Source organism: Diadema antillarum, unplaced genomic scaffold (genome assembly GCF_040938485.1).
Source record: "Diadema antillarum isolate AM-2024a unplaced genomic scaffold, OU_Dant_1.0 seq00001138_RagTag, whole genome shotgun sequence".
Taxonomy (NCBI): Eukaryota; Metazoa; Echinodermata; class Echinoidea; order Diadematoida; family Diadematidae; genus Diadema; species Diadema antillarum.
In genome coordinates, this window is record NW_027271950.1 from 13,936 (window position 1) to 29,052 (window position 15,117).

The 15,117-nt window shown below is 41.4% G+C and overlaps 1 protein-coding gene across 1 annotated transcript in view; it reads right to left on the reverse strand.

Annotated features, from left to right (window-relative positions):
- Positions 1 to 2,950: 2,950 nt before the first annotated feature.
- Positions 2,951 to 15,117, reverse strand: part of LOC139744127 (calmodulin-binding transcription activator 1-like) — a 116,958-nt gene continuing 104,791 nt past the window's right edge. The window contains exons 14-22 of the mRNA XM_071654583.1: positions 14,346 to 14,421; positions 12,740 to 13,612; positions 11,133 to 11,338; positions 10,412 to 10,587; positions 9,534 to 9,598; positions 8,940 to 9,014; positions 8,182 to 8,375; positions 7,361 to 7,441; positions 2,951 to 3,202 (exon numbers count right to left, since the gene is read on the reverse strand). Coding sequence (XP_071510684.1) covers positions 3,151 to 3,202; positions 7,361 to 7,441; positions 8,182 to 8,375; positions 8,940 to 9,014; positions 9,534 to 9,598; positions 10,412 to 10,587; positions 11,133 to 11,338; positions 12,740 to 13,612; positions 14,346 to 14,421 — 1,798 coding nt within the window. The 3' untranslated portion in view covers positions 2,951 to 3,150. The remainder of the gene's footprint in view (positions 3,203 to 7,360; positions 7,442 to 8,181; positions 8,376 to 8,939; positions 9,015 to 9,533; positions 9,599 to 10,411; positions 10,588 to 11,132; positions 11,339 to 12,739; positions 13,613 to 14,345; positions 14,422 to 15,117) is intronic.

The window sequence follows — 15,117 nt, forward strand, 5'->3', positions numbered from 1 at the left end:
ACTGAACACTTTTGATTTCCAGAAATTGTCTCAAAGTGGCATTCAGGGCCTAGAAAGAAGCCATCAAGAAGCAGGTATTGTTGGTTGTGAGTGTCCAACAAAAGGCAAAGTAAGAATCTTCCATTCGACACCACTCAAGAACACTAGTAGACAGGTTATTCTACCTGGGGCCTGTTTCACTCACCTCTAAAATGAATCCCAACTTCCAAGTCAACTGATCTTAGGGACAATTTTGGGATCAATTAGTCCTCCAAAGTTAGGAACTATTTCACTGAGCCATTTGGGAACAATATCTTGCGCTCACTTTGCCACATTCTAGAATACATCTTGAATGTCTATGCATCCTTCCCAACTGGGCTTAATCTGCATCTGCCCCAGCTTTGGGTTCACTGTTTTCGGCTCGATATAGTTCCCACGCTCGTGAAACAGGGCTCCGGTCGCCCCTAGTCCTTGTACACTCCCCAAGATTTTGAACACTGGTAACGATAAAAAAATGTAATGTAGGACACACCTGCATTCTGTAATTAAATTCACCCCACCTCTTTGCTAAAGGCCATGAATGTAAGAGCCAAGACTTATTTAAAGAAAATCAAAACCCTCATTTTCTTTGCCCACTGGTTATAAACGTGATACTTATGTAGGACAAACCTACCCATAGCAACAGTTATGTCCCTCTCCTCACCATTGGATGTAAATACATGTGGGACACGCCCACCCACTGGCAACAGACACCATCCTTAACCAATGGTTGTATACATTAGAGGCAGGACACACCCCACCAATGTAGAAATAATCACCATACCCTCTTCACCACTGGCCATTTACACTAGGGAGGACATGCCCACCAATTGAGAAAAGCCACCGCCCCCTCGTCCCCATTGGCTACAAACATGGTAGTTGGGACACGCCCATCAGTCAAGAGAAGCTAGCATCTACTGGTGATAAAACACAACAGCCAGTACAAGCCCAGCAAACTGACTGAAGTTACCACTCTGGCCACACGCAAGAAAAGCGGAGAAGGAAGTTCTGTAACAGGCTCATTTATAATCCCATGTGATCCACACATTAAAGGGGACCATTTGAAACAGTGGCTGTGGTGACTATGACTATGTGTTGATGCAACACTCTCAAGTGGAGGTAAATAATCAGCCCAGCTGATTTGAGTAAGGCAGCTCAGAAAATGTCACCCTTCGCCAGTGTATTGGCATTGTTTGGGAGAGTTGTGGTGGTGGAAGGTGGAAGCAAAGCAGAGGTAGTGGTAGTGATAATGGTAGTGGTGCTGATGGTGGCAGTGGATGTAGGGGTGGTAGCGGTGCTTGCAGAGGTAGTGATGATGGTGTTGGTGTTGGTGGTGGTGGTGATGGTGATGATGGTGGTAGGGGTGGTGATGGTGACGATGGTGGCAGGGGGCGGTTGTGGTGGAAGTGATGATAGCAGTAGTGGTGATAGTGGTGGTAGTGGTAATGAGGACAGGGTTGTCAACATCCACTTGTCAACCACAATTCCACCCAGACTCAAGAGACTATAAAAATTAAGACTAAATTTCCGTCCATCCACTAGATACTGTGCACTGCCAAGATCCTGCCATACAGCAACCAACTCTGGCAGTGGTGGTGACAGTACTGGTGGTTGTGGCAGTAGTGTTAGTGGTAACATGATGTGGTGTGTGTACAATGTTGTCAACATCCCACTTGTCAACAGCCACTCCATTCAGACTCCCTGGACAGACGCTTATTTATGATCGACTTTTTGTCCAACACCAGATACCGTAACTTGCTGAGATCCTGTGGTACAGCAAACCGACCCAACAGCCTATCAGTGACCATGAATTCAACAGCAAAAGAAGGCCTCAGGCAAGATGTCCTTCACGCAATCTCTACACCACTGTGCATCTTTACACCAGTGTGGAACTTGACACCAATGTCCAATCTCTACACCAGTGTGCAATCCCTTCACCAGAGTGCAATCTCTACACCAGTGTGCAAACTCTACACCAGTGTGCAACTCGACACCGATGTGTGCAATCTCTTCACCAGTGCGCAATCTCTACACCATGTGCAACTCTACACCCAGAGAAAGAGATACAATGTAGTGAACATCCCCGGCAGGAAATAAAACCTGATGTGAACAAGATACTATGTGGTGCTCTTTGAATATTAAACATATAATGTTACCTGGTACATTTTAAAGAGTCAGAGATCTTTCGCGATCTCATCAAATGTGCACAGACATGGTTGCATGGTATGCGCGCTTTATGTGCATCACTTTGCTCCGGCTGACAATAAGTCACAACTCACATACATTTTCCTGGTAAAGTGTGACTGAAAATCTGGCAGTCTCTCAGTATGTTTCAATAATACTCAAACCATTGTTCTACTAAGATTGGTTGTTACCAGCAAATTCCACTGTAAAGAGCTGAACATCATCAGCCACAAACAACTAGATTCAGCATTTTTCTGTCTTCCCGTAAAGTAACCATAATTCCTGGATTAAGCCTGGATTATTAGGTTTACATTAAACAACCCTTTACAGAATAGAGAGCAAAAACTTGAACCCTACAGATAATCCTTGTGAGCATTTAAGTAACAATAAACTATGTGTCCTGCACATGTACACTAAAATGTGAAAAGGCTTCTCTCCTCTACAAACCATGCTGCATAGATCGGGGACATTTTCTGGAGTCAAAAACAGAACACCAATTGTGCATTGGATGGTGTGAAGAATTTCAGGTGTCAGTCAATCAAATCCTTGACATAACAGAGCAGCATTTTATGAATCTTGTCAGTAACTGACAACTGTTTTAAGCTACTGAAATCCTTGCATCTGATTGATTGGCTGAGAGCAAATTTTGTCAGTAAAAAAAAAAACACTGACGAAACACTTGATGAAATGTCCTCCCCATTTGCAAGTCTCCTCCTCCTCCTCCTCAGCATTTCTCTACGTCCTCCAATCACCATGGTAACACCATCATGTACTCCCTCACACCAAAGATGACCCTCCTGTTCAAAGTGTAAGCCTTGCCTAAACCTGGCATTGACCTCTGCCATGCAGATCTCTTCTCTCCTCTCCCCAAAACTCTGACGACACCATCCTATCTCTCTCTCCTCCGCCAAGCAGTGATGCGCTCCGTTGCCCATGGCGATGTCTCCCTCAGGGGGTCTGCTGGGCCCACATGTCTTGGCTCTGCTTCAAGGTCCTCACCCTGATTGCAGAAGGAGAGACAGGTGCGGGGGAAATGAGAAAAGGGTAGAAAATAATTTGTGAGAATGGATGGCAAGAAAGATGGACAGAGACGAACAAGATTTGCCCTAAGACAAACACAGAGCAGTAGCAAAGGACCATCATAAGACAAATTTAGGCGATTTTCATGATCCAAATTGACATCCGCAACTGAAAGGTTCAATTGAATTGGTTTAATTGCCAATAATTTTGTGATATCTATGATTTCTCTATCAGACCAAATGTCAATCATGAGAAGGTTTATTTGCTACCAATACCTAGGCAGAGAGTTTCTTTAGAATTCTCTGAAATTCCATGGGCCATCTTTGAAATTGTTATTTTTTTTGATATTATCATTATCATCCATGATATATCGTTGACACTATTATTCATCTGTCAACTTTGATAATCCTGTATGGGAGGCTGCAGAAGGGTAGATCAGTAGGTCTTACAAAAGTGGGATGTGTATTGTACAACTCTTCAGAACATTAGATATTCTTCTCCATTTCATCAAAGAGCTTTAAAATGGCCAAGCTATCTTACAGACAATGTCATTGTTGTAACTGCAGCCACTCTTTCTTCGAACAGTCATAGCATGTTCCTTTTTGTCAACATGTCCTGTCAGACTGTACAGACTACAAAATGTAAATCATTCATCTTCCCATACCAACTGCAAGCAGCTCAAAATAAGCTGGTTAAACCTGCTTACATGGTGTTTCATGCAACCGACACACTGCTGATATGTAGACATTACTATTTTATGAAAGATACGAGGCAGTGTTATCATACACATACATGGAATGGAAAGACACAAATACAGGGTTAGGATCTGAACTTGACTGGAAAGAAAAAAAAAATCCATCAAAGCACAAAACACATCAAAAAGAAAAGAGCATACCCGAGGACAATTAACATTACAAACTTGATATGTAAGCTAGACGTGGAGGCATTGCTACCCTTGAGTGAAATTATATGTTCTTCCATAAACACACAGTTAACTTTCACCCTACAAGTTTGCTGAAATAAAAGTGACCAGAAAGATGTTTATTCTTTTTTCATCTTGGCAATAGATGTAAGGCCACACATGCAAGACAAATTCATTCCAGGAAATACAAATTTTCTTTTATATGCTATCCACAAACATGCACAACAAAAATAAAGATGTCATAAATAGCAGCACAAAATTTCCACATATCTGATACGGAGGTATATTATAACAAGCTAAGTCCAAGACTGCAGCTGTATCTAGTATCTGTAAATATAGAAGCGAACAATTTTTTTTTTTTTCTATTTGGAAAGCTATGCAAATACTGACAGAGCGAAAAATAATTGAACCCATTTTATCTTCATGGCTACAACTAGCAGATGCCATCAACCTCAATTCTTCTTGGGTTGGTTTTCAAACTAATCACAAACTTCATACAAAGGTTCCTATGCAACATGCAACTTTGGATATATCACAGCGGTAACCCTATCCTGCCCAGATAAGTAAGCATGTGAGCAAGCGGGGGCAAGGGAGGGTGTGGAAGGGGCCAGGGGGAGGGGCAGAATGGTGGTAGGGGGCAAGGGCAGGGGCAGAATGGTGGTAGGGGCAAGGGCAGGGAAGGGGTGTGGGAAAGGGCACGGGCAGTGGCATACAGTGCAGAACAATATCTCAAGTAGTCCTTTAATCAAAGTCTCATGTAAAGATAGTACTGTTGTTCTGCCACCAAGGCAGGAGACTACGTGATATACAAGTGGAACATTTGAGACACACACAATATCAATACTGCAAAGGCACAAAAGAACTGCACAAAGTCCTCAGAAGTTCTGCATGCCTTTTTCATGTGGTACACTCATTCAAATAAAATCTATGAGTGTTGTGTTTATACTTGTGTGGTCTACACAGGGTATCTGTCTTTAAAGGACAAGTTCACCTTCATAGACATGTGGGTTGAGTGAATGCAGCAATATTAGTAGAGCACATCATTGAGAGTTTGAGGAAAATCGGACAATCCGTTCAAAAGTTATGAATCTTTGAAGTTTCTGCTCACTCAAGGCTGGATGAGAAGACTACTTTAGCTTGTGATGTCACATGAGTACAATGATATAAAGAAAGAATAAAGAAAATTCAACATATTCTCACTTTTCTCGCATAACAAAAGAACACTTGACTTCTCTCTTTCAGAAGGCAGGGGAAATAATATTACCCTTAACATATGTCAGTAACAAGTCGAAGAAATGTTCACTTAATTCAAAAAGTAAAATTTTGTGAAATTCTCTTTTTATTTTCTTTATATAGTTGTACGCATATGACATCATACACTATAGTAGTCTTCTCATCCAGCAGTGACTACGCAGATACTTAAAAATTCATAACTTTTGAACTGATTGTCCGATTTTCCCCAAACTTTCACTGATGTGTTCTACTAATATCGCTGCATTCACTCAATCCACATGTATATGAAGGTGGACTTGTCCTTTAATACAATCAGAATACATTCAGCTACACAAACTTATGACAGCTTCACAATGGTTATAACAGACATTAAGACAGAGTAAGAATGTTAGATAAATATTACACTCACCACGGGTCAGAAAATTTAGCAAACATCCCAGAAAACTCTTTGATTAGCAACCAAGGTGAAATGCAAACATGAGTGTTAGTCAAATGGAGGATATTTATATAGAGACTGACAATATGTGACCGTGCACCTCAAAACGAACATAAAGTCACACACATTGATATTGTGTGAGGACTGAAAATAAGTGAAATGGGTCAACCTAGCCGAACTTGACTTTTACATATATTCTGAAAGAGCGGGTCTTCTTTTACAATATGCTAAAATTTGGTATCATAAAACGGGCAGGAAAGTGTGTTTTTTTAGCAGTTTATCTCGAACATTTTTGGTAGAATAGTGTGATTAGGTGTGTCTTTAGAATCCCTTTTTCATTTCTGAAAAACCTTGTCTACATTCTTCACTTTCAACTCAAATAACTTTTGAAAGGATAGTGCTACTGGTTTGAAAAATGGCATTGATTATGGACAGAATGTGTTAATGAGGCATGCTTAATTTCAGTTTAATCTGATAATCCCTTCATTGTTGTTCCTCTGGTGGTTTACTTCCTGTTTTTTGTCCCATTCATCGCACAGCCAGCACGGTTTGGTAAAGATTAAGTGCTTGAATAGACACTGTACTTCAGAGCCTCTTTTCTCAGTTCACACTTTTCCTGAGTTTGTGCTTTCTTTCCAATATTTAGATAGGTTAGGAGAGTCCATTTGATTTGAGTTATACATCATTTTAAAGCTTAAAGTCTGCTCTTTCAGAATATGGTCTTAACTAAATATTCATGTCTGGCAACTTTTTGTTTGTTTTGAGGTGCAGGGTCACATATATGAGTTGGAAAATCTCAATTCAACATAATCATAAATTAAAAAAAAAAAAGAGAGACGAGTAACATGAAGTGTGAAAATAAAAAGTCTTCAATTTAGCTTGTTTTTTTCTTTTTCTATGTGCTATCAAAATACAAAGCCGTTTTCTATCGTTGCTTTTCTTTTTAAATGATCATCAATAGTCAAGGAAAAAATTAGTTTAAAAAATTAGGAGGATCCATTATCTTTATTTCTGTAAAAGGCATTCCATTATACTTATGAATTTCATAAGCTTTGTCATTAATCTCGACAAGCATCCCCCCCGGTATCTAATGCCATTCCTCCAGCATTGGTTGGATAAACAACCTGACACTGCCACACAATGCCACTCGAAAGCATTGTTTGTTCTAAATGTCTGCAATGACTGTGTTAAAAAATGATTAGCAACAAGGTACTTGAGCATGCGTTTATTTTTTATTACGAGTGGTTCGGTTTAGTATGTAGATGTTTGCTAGCACCACTATGGGAGTAAAGCAAAGTGCACTGTCTCCTAGAGAACACAAGAGTCGATTAGTTGATAATCTGTGGGTGCCCACGAAGTGCAGCGATTATTAGGTCTGAGTTAATTAACACATATAAGGTTGGTCAATCAGTTATGCTGATTCAATGTTATCATATTGGTTTGAATACAGAAATATATCTAGGTTAGATGTGGATTAACCAGAGGTGGACTGTATTAGTGTCTTCACTGCATTAGCTCTTTGAGATCACATTATTTTCCTTGCTCACCTGTTATGGTAGCGCCTCAGGAATCTTTGGATCTTCCTCGCCGCCTCCTGCTCTCGCTTCATCCTGGCCTTGCGCTTATCCCTGGAAGTACAGAGCAAATCAATATGGTTAAATCTAAACAGCTCAATATGCTACACCAAGATAAGCCTTCTGTTTTCATTCCCCTTCTCAATTCCTTCCAAACATCCACTGCTACCAGTTAGACTCAATCTGAAGCGGGTGATAAATAAAGTATAAATCTGAAGTCGTAGAGCCCACTCACCATGGTATAAGTTATCTCAGCTGAACACCTACGGTAAAACCTGTGTTGCTAAAGAGTGCTCCACCCTGAAATCTCATCACCCAACCTAACTCGTATCTCACCATTCCCCTATTTATCATTGCTCCAGTCAACATGCTCAGATGGCCACTGACACCACTCTGAATATAAGGTTTGTACTTGGATGTTGCACAAGAATGCCTCACCCTAAATTCTTACCACCGATTCTGCCCACTACTACATCCTTCCACCATCTTTTTCTGTTCTGGCCTATGTGCTCAGACCACCATAAAATAACCTTAGAAAGCTCTTCTGAACACAGGGTAAGCAAAATCTAACATTTCATTAAAAAAAGAAACAAGTGTCCCACCTTAGTTCTATCCTAACCACTCCTCCATTCTTCTACCACCCATCTCTGTACCAGCTATTAAACCTGCTTCCGTTGAGGATGAGTCCCGAGTATACTCGGGCAAGCGTTCATGGGAAAAGCGTGTTGTAGCAAAATCAAACCCGTCCTCAATGGGTTAAGACCTTATAAAAATGACCTCATGGTCACTCTCACCTGAACCTCTGCTGTATGAGGATGGCGGCATCCCGGCTCTTTCTGAACTGCTCCTGGGCCCGGTAGGTCCGGTAGCTGTTCTGGATGATGATGGCGGCCCGCCGGCTGCGCTGGAACTGCCGGTAACTCTGGAAGGAGCGGAACTTGTTCTGAATGACTCGAGCCGCCTCCGACATGGACTTGTAGCAGATGTACTGGATGCAAGACAAGGGCAGAAAACAAAGTGTGTGGGGTGAAGACAGAATTTATTAGAGGTCTGTGTGGAAATACATTGGTGGTGAATCAAGAATAATGATGGAGGTAAAGAAAAAATAGGAGACAGAACGAGTGGAACAGGGAAGGGAAGGAGGCAGAGAAGCAGAAGATTAGAAGAAGATGAAGAAATAAAAAAGAAACAGCAGAAGAAGAAAGAGGAGGAGGAGGAGACAAAGAAGTTGAAGAAGACAGAGAAGAAGAAGAAGAGGATGAAGATACAGAAGAAGAAGAAGAAGAAGAAGAAGATGATAATGAAGATGAGAGAAAGAAGATGAGGGGATGGAGGAGTAGTAGAAGAAGATGAGGATGATGTTGCTGATGAAAGTGACCCCCCTGGAGGTGGTGGAAAGGCAGGCAGAAGAATATGGAAGAGGAAAGGGAAGGTGAGGAGGCAGAGAAGAGGAAAGGGACGATGAAGAGGAGAGGGATGAGGAGAAAAAGGAGGAGAAGAAGACCAAGAAAGGAGGGACGATACGGAGTAGAAGAAGATGAAGATGAAATACCTGTTTGTATCGCCTGTAGTAGCTCTGTATGATGACGGCTGCCTCCAGTTCCTGTTGCTTTTGCTGCTGCCTTCCCTGTTTGAGGCGAGAATGTCAGAGTGGTAACAAAAGGTAGTTTCAATATTCTTTCATAATGTGGGATGAACCAACGAAAGGACAAAGGCGAGTTCAATACTCTATTTAGAATCATCTCAAAAAAATCTATAATACCATGTACATATTGCCAAATTTTAGACTCTCATAGCAACTTCTAAATCAAATATTGAAAATCTGACAATTAAAAGTATTCATCATGGCATAAATGGTGTGTGCTTATGCTGTGTGGAAAATATTTCTTTGCTTCACACGCTTTTGTCCACAATTTTTCTGCTGATGTGTAATTCTGCCTGTGGACAGGCAACCCTAAAGTGAAAGAAAGGTAATATCTATCAAGTATCAAACAATTTGCACTATATTTATGATAGTCTACCTTGACCAAATGCATTAATCATCATTGCATGCATTAAAAGTTAAGACCATGTTTAGACCAAAAGTAACAGTCTTTTATTAGAAAAAAAAAAGATTCATATGATACTTAAAGTTGTGTTGACTCACTTTGTACTGCCGGAATGCATTCTGTATCACCAAGGCAGCCTGGTACAACTGCCTCTGTTCTTCATCTAACAGCAAAAAGAAAAGAAGTATGAAAAATTGATACTTCACTCCAAGCTGGGGGACACGAAACATGTTTCAAAGCTTTCACACAGATATTACAATGCACTGACTAATTGACAAGCATAGTAAGTTCTAATATACACCGAACATTTCTGATTACCTGTAATCATGGTAATTCATATATGATATTCATATGTACAATGGAGAGCAAAGTGGACAGGGCATAATAATCAGACAGACACGTCTGAATCATCATCAATTCCCTTTCATCTACATTTATTGTATAAAGAGATTGCACACGGCTCAATAAGACTGCTTCTTGCAAAACTATTTGCATCATAAAACTTGCAGCCAAATTTTGTGAGACAGCATAAAATATAAGTTCGCTAAATCATACACACTACTCATTGAAAGAAGGTTGTAGTCAATGAGCTGTCCAAGGTTCTTGTTTTTGTAGCTCCTTTGAACCAGCTCCTGCAAGCTGTGTTGTTATCATGACTATCATCATCATCACCATTATCATCAACACCATCACCATTATCATCACCATCATCATCATCATCATCACCATCACTACCATCATCATCATCATCATCATCATCATCATCATCATCATCATCAATATCTTCATATTGATAATACAGTTTTGTGCACTCCCATACGAGATGTCAAAGACATTCATAAAGAAACAATGTTTGTGGGTAAATGAAATTTAATCACGGATGCACAGATTTGGGTGCTTGGGTTTGGGAAAACTCAATGAAGACAGAAGGAGAGATGCCAAATATGAGTCTGACCATCTCCTCTGGAAGACCCACCTGACAGCGTGAGGATGGAGAAGGCCCACTGGAGGGCGTGGCCCGGTCCCTGGAGGAACTCACTCCAGTCCGCCGGAGGATTCTCCTCATCGAAGCTGATGTTGCTGGGGCTACTGGTGTGGCAAGAGGACTCCGCCCCACTGTAGGAACTGGCCGGGGAGTTGTCCAGGCCCGGCCTGAAAGATGAAAACATTATAAAAGCAAGAATAAAACCCAGGATTTAGCTGGAGGCAAGATCTTACGGTGGTGATACTACCACTATCATCAGCGTTGTTATCATTGGGATTCCAGGATAAGACATTTAATCTTCATTCTGCCATTTCCTAGACATATTTCATTCAAACACATTCATTCATTGCTATTTCTACCTGCACTTACTCATAACAGATTCACACGCTCTAACAAAGTTTGATGTAGCAATGAATGATAAGGCGCAAAATTGTGTCTATTATTCAGGCGAAGATTTACTGGAGGGGATGATGTCACAGCTGGAATATGAATACAAATGATCTGGAGGATTTTTTTTTTTTTTTAGGTGGGAGAGAAGAGGGTGCAGAAAAATTAAGAAAAAAAAAAAAAAATATGATGCATATTTTCATGAGGTATTTAGTGATTCGGTAATGTACAGACCAAAAGGCATCAATAGAGATTAACATACATTTGGATTGCAGAGACCCTTTAAGACTTATCACACCAGCCCCCTAGCTACCCTGACACTCACCTATAGAGGGTGTCCTCCACCACCCCGGGACTGGAGAAGGAGCTAGCCATGGAGCTCAGGGTGTCCTGCATCGACTCCTGGTCGGCCTGCGAGAGGACCCCCTCCGCCTCCATGGAGGAGCCCTGCAGGCTACCCCGGGAGGACTCCAGCTTGATGTGGTCCGGCAGGGCATCCAGGATCTGTTCGGCCAGGGAGAGGTACTGCTCCTGTGAAAAAAAAGTTAAGATGGGGGACAGATTGACACTTGTATTACAGAACAAGGAAGACTGCAAGTGTTGAGAATTAAAGGGTGACAATTATGTCGTAACTATTTCTTTTCAATTGAGCATAATTGCTCCTGTTGTGAGATCACAGTTGAGAAAGACGAAACATGAATCACACAGTAGTAGCAGTCATTTGCATAGCAGCGTCCTTAAAGAATTGCTGGGCATTTTCACAGTAATGGGGTCCATTTCAAAGACACTAGGTAATCTTATGTTTCCAATGTGAATAACCCACCAAACACTTTAGCACTGTATAAAGCTCACCTAGGCGAGATAACTTTGTCCAGATTTTGCTCCAAGCAGGCTATTTATAAAAATTTATTTTAAAAAACATAAAAATAGTGAACGTATGTAACAGGTGGACAGACATTTGTGTACTAATGCATGACAGTCAAATTAAATACCTTCTACGGTAAATGAGCTTTTCTTTACTAAAACAACTGATATGGATAAGAAGATACAATATCACCCCCAAAATTTAAATTAACTGTGCACTATAGTACACTTGTAGAAAAAACGAATGTATGTAACATGTGGACAGACGTGGACGTTACATTTTTGTCCGTCCATGTTACATACGTTCAGCCTAAACTCTAGAAATGTACCTTAATGCACAGGTAATTTAATTTCTTTGGATGATGTTATCTCTTATCATCCATATCAGTTCATTTAGTAAAGAAAGGATCATTTTCCATGGAAGATACTTAATTTGACTGTCATACATTAGTACACCAATGTCTGTCCACCTGTTACATACGTTCACATGAAATTTTCATCTTCAATTTGCAGAAATAAGAAAATATATAAGTGACTCATTTAAAGAAAAAAATATTATTCAGGAATCACTTAAAGCCATTGTATTTCATTTAGAATGTAAAGCACTGTGGATATGTCCGAAACACCAAATGTAACGTCGGGGGGTCCCATTACCTTGAAAATGCCCTGCTCCAAAAATAAGACAGGCTTAGCTGGAGTCAGGTTTTCTAACTTGTTGTTTGAAACAATTTGATATCATGTACATACAAACAAGCAATCAATTCAGGTTATGAATCAAAATAAAAAAGAAGACTGTTTATATCAAGAGGCAACTGAGATATGCTTCTACTACAAGAAAATCAGAAAATATCAATTTCATGAAACCAAACCAGGCATGTTCTGACAACTTTGGGCACATTTTCTCAAGATGCTCTTTTGTCCTTTCCATGAATATATCTGTCATAGCTAAAAAGGAAGGAAAATCATACTACATTTCTTGATCATGTAGTTGAGTCATTTCAATAAATATCCTATGATTAAACCAGGCTTTCAAAGTATCCTTTTGAAATGGCCTCTATTGGATGCTACCTTGTTGCCACTTGATGCTCTGGGGTGAAGGAGAGGGATGTAGTCGTCAGTCTGCATTGGGGAGTCACAGCGCCTCTGCATCCCATCATCCTCCCCTGTCCCTCTCATCTCCTGTTGCTGGGCGGCGGTCTGGAGCTCCTTGACGAAGCTCTCCCACATCTCCCTCTGGTCGGCCTGCTCACGGTCCCCTTTGGTCTGGAGACCCATCAGCTCCACCGCATCAAGGTCTCCTAGCAACTGCGAGCCACTCAGGAAGGCGTTGAGCGTGGCCTGGGAGATGGGAGGGGGGATCGGCATGGCGCCGGAGCCGGGTGCCTGGGGGCTGGATGCGCCCAGGAGGTGGTGGGGACTCTGAGACTTGCCGCTACCGCTGCTGTCCCTCCGAAGGAACCCCTGCTGGACGTTGAGTGTGCTGCCATGTCCAGCGAGTGTGTCGGTGAGGCGGGGCGACAGCTGCGGCGAGACAGCCGAGTTTGGTGTCACCAGACCCTGGGAGCTGGGACTAACGGAAAGGTTGGACAGGCAGCCAGAGGAAGGTGACTGAGCCTCAAAGAGAGGGGCGGAGTCGTCGGACAGGGATGAGCTGGGGGTGTTGGTAGTCGGTGACGACACCATGAAGGCGGGGACATTGTGGTGGTTCCTGGCTCGTGGAATCTGGATGGGGTCGCTGGGCGGTGACGTGCCCGGCGGCCCCCAGGCCCTCTGGCCCTCCTGACTGGCCTGGGTGAGACCCTCGGCTAGTGATGCATGCCCACGAGACTTGGCCACATCCAAGGGCAGGCGTCCAATGGAGTCGCTGATCTTGAGGCAGTGTGGTCGCCAGCGATAGAGGAGCAAGGCAGATTCCAAGTGACCCAATGCACAGGCCCACATCTGGTGAGAGAGACAATCATATAGCTTTAAAATCAGTTTCTTTTCCACAAATTCAGACTGTATATAATATCATAGAGTCAAAATTTCCAATAAACCCACTATCCAGGCATGATCCTACTCCCAATGACTTGCCCTATCTTCTATGTACATTTGTACACCAATTAGATATCACAAATTTCGTAAGGTAATATCATGTATGATTAATCTTCTCTTCACAATTATCTTTTATCTTGGGTGGTATCACATATCTGGGTGATACCATTTGTTGACTTCTGCTAGTCACCTGAGGCAGACCATGAGGGGTCAGCATTCCCCACCCATTTCTCCTGTGTATCTCGGGACGACCACTTTACCGAGTGACATGCTACTCTTGGCAATGAATGAGCAAAGCAGGATATTGTGCATGATTATCTTGTTTGACAAGGGAAGAGCTTTTTTGTTTTGTAATAGTGCAAATTTTAGTTCGCTTCAACACAATGATATCAAATGATTGTTTTTACATTTCACAGCAGTATCAAGGAAGGGGAAGCATTTGAAATTGGTATGCACCACTATGAAAACAATTAAATTTTTACATGCTTCTTAACTCTTTCTGTGTCGTGTCAGGGACTTTGGACAGTATGTACAATGCTATGGCATTTTCTGCTTCAATCTGCCTTCAAAGCACACAAAGGGTTAAATGTAATCAGCTGTGTCACTCGTCCCAACAGAGCTCAGACTGCATTGGACTCACCAGAGGTGTGCAGGAGGCATGGTCCTTGTTCATCGGATCCAACTCCAGCTCTGCCACAATACTGTTGTGATCTCTCCTAAATAAAGATCAGGAATAGAACGTCATAAGGTCAACGGTCAACCTAAGTCTACGATGCAAGGTCAGCCCTACACAATCTGATGTAAGTGGATAAGAGTACAATATTCTTTCTTTTTTTCAAATATAAGAAAAACAAACAAAGAAACAAATGTTCCTGCAGTAACTACTGAAAGTTTGTAAACAATGGTCTTAACAGCAAAAAAAAAAAACAACCAACAAAACAAAACAGAAATATTCACTATATTTTCAATTGAGCTACAGCAAAGTTATATAACTGTGAAAATGATGGTTTCATGTGAAAAACTATTGTTGAAACCTTACACATCAGCAGGAATTTTCATCTAATTCTAATGTTACAATGTAGATCTTACACCAGGCAAGACAGCAAAATGGGTCTAACTCTAATAAAATTTCAAATTCTGAGGCAGCCATTATTGTAAGTAAATAAACCATTAAATCTTGCCTGGGTCCCGTTGCATAACATTTTTTTAAGGTTGCTAACCTAAGAACGTAAAATCCGTTGCATAAAAACTCTGGTTGGGAGCTTCCAACCGGAATTTTGTGATTTCAACTGGAAAAAAATCCGGTTGGAGTTTTATGCAACGGGTGGCTGGTCACCACTGTGATGTGAAACTGCTACTGACTGGTCACTATAATTCACTTATGACTGGTCATATAAAGCCAAATTACGTGT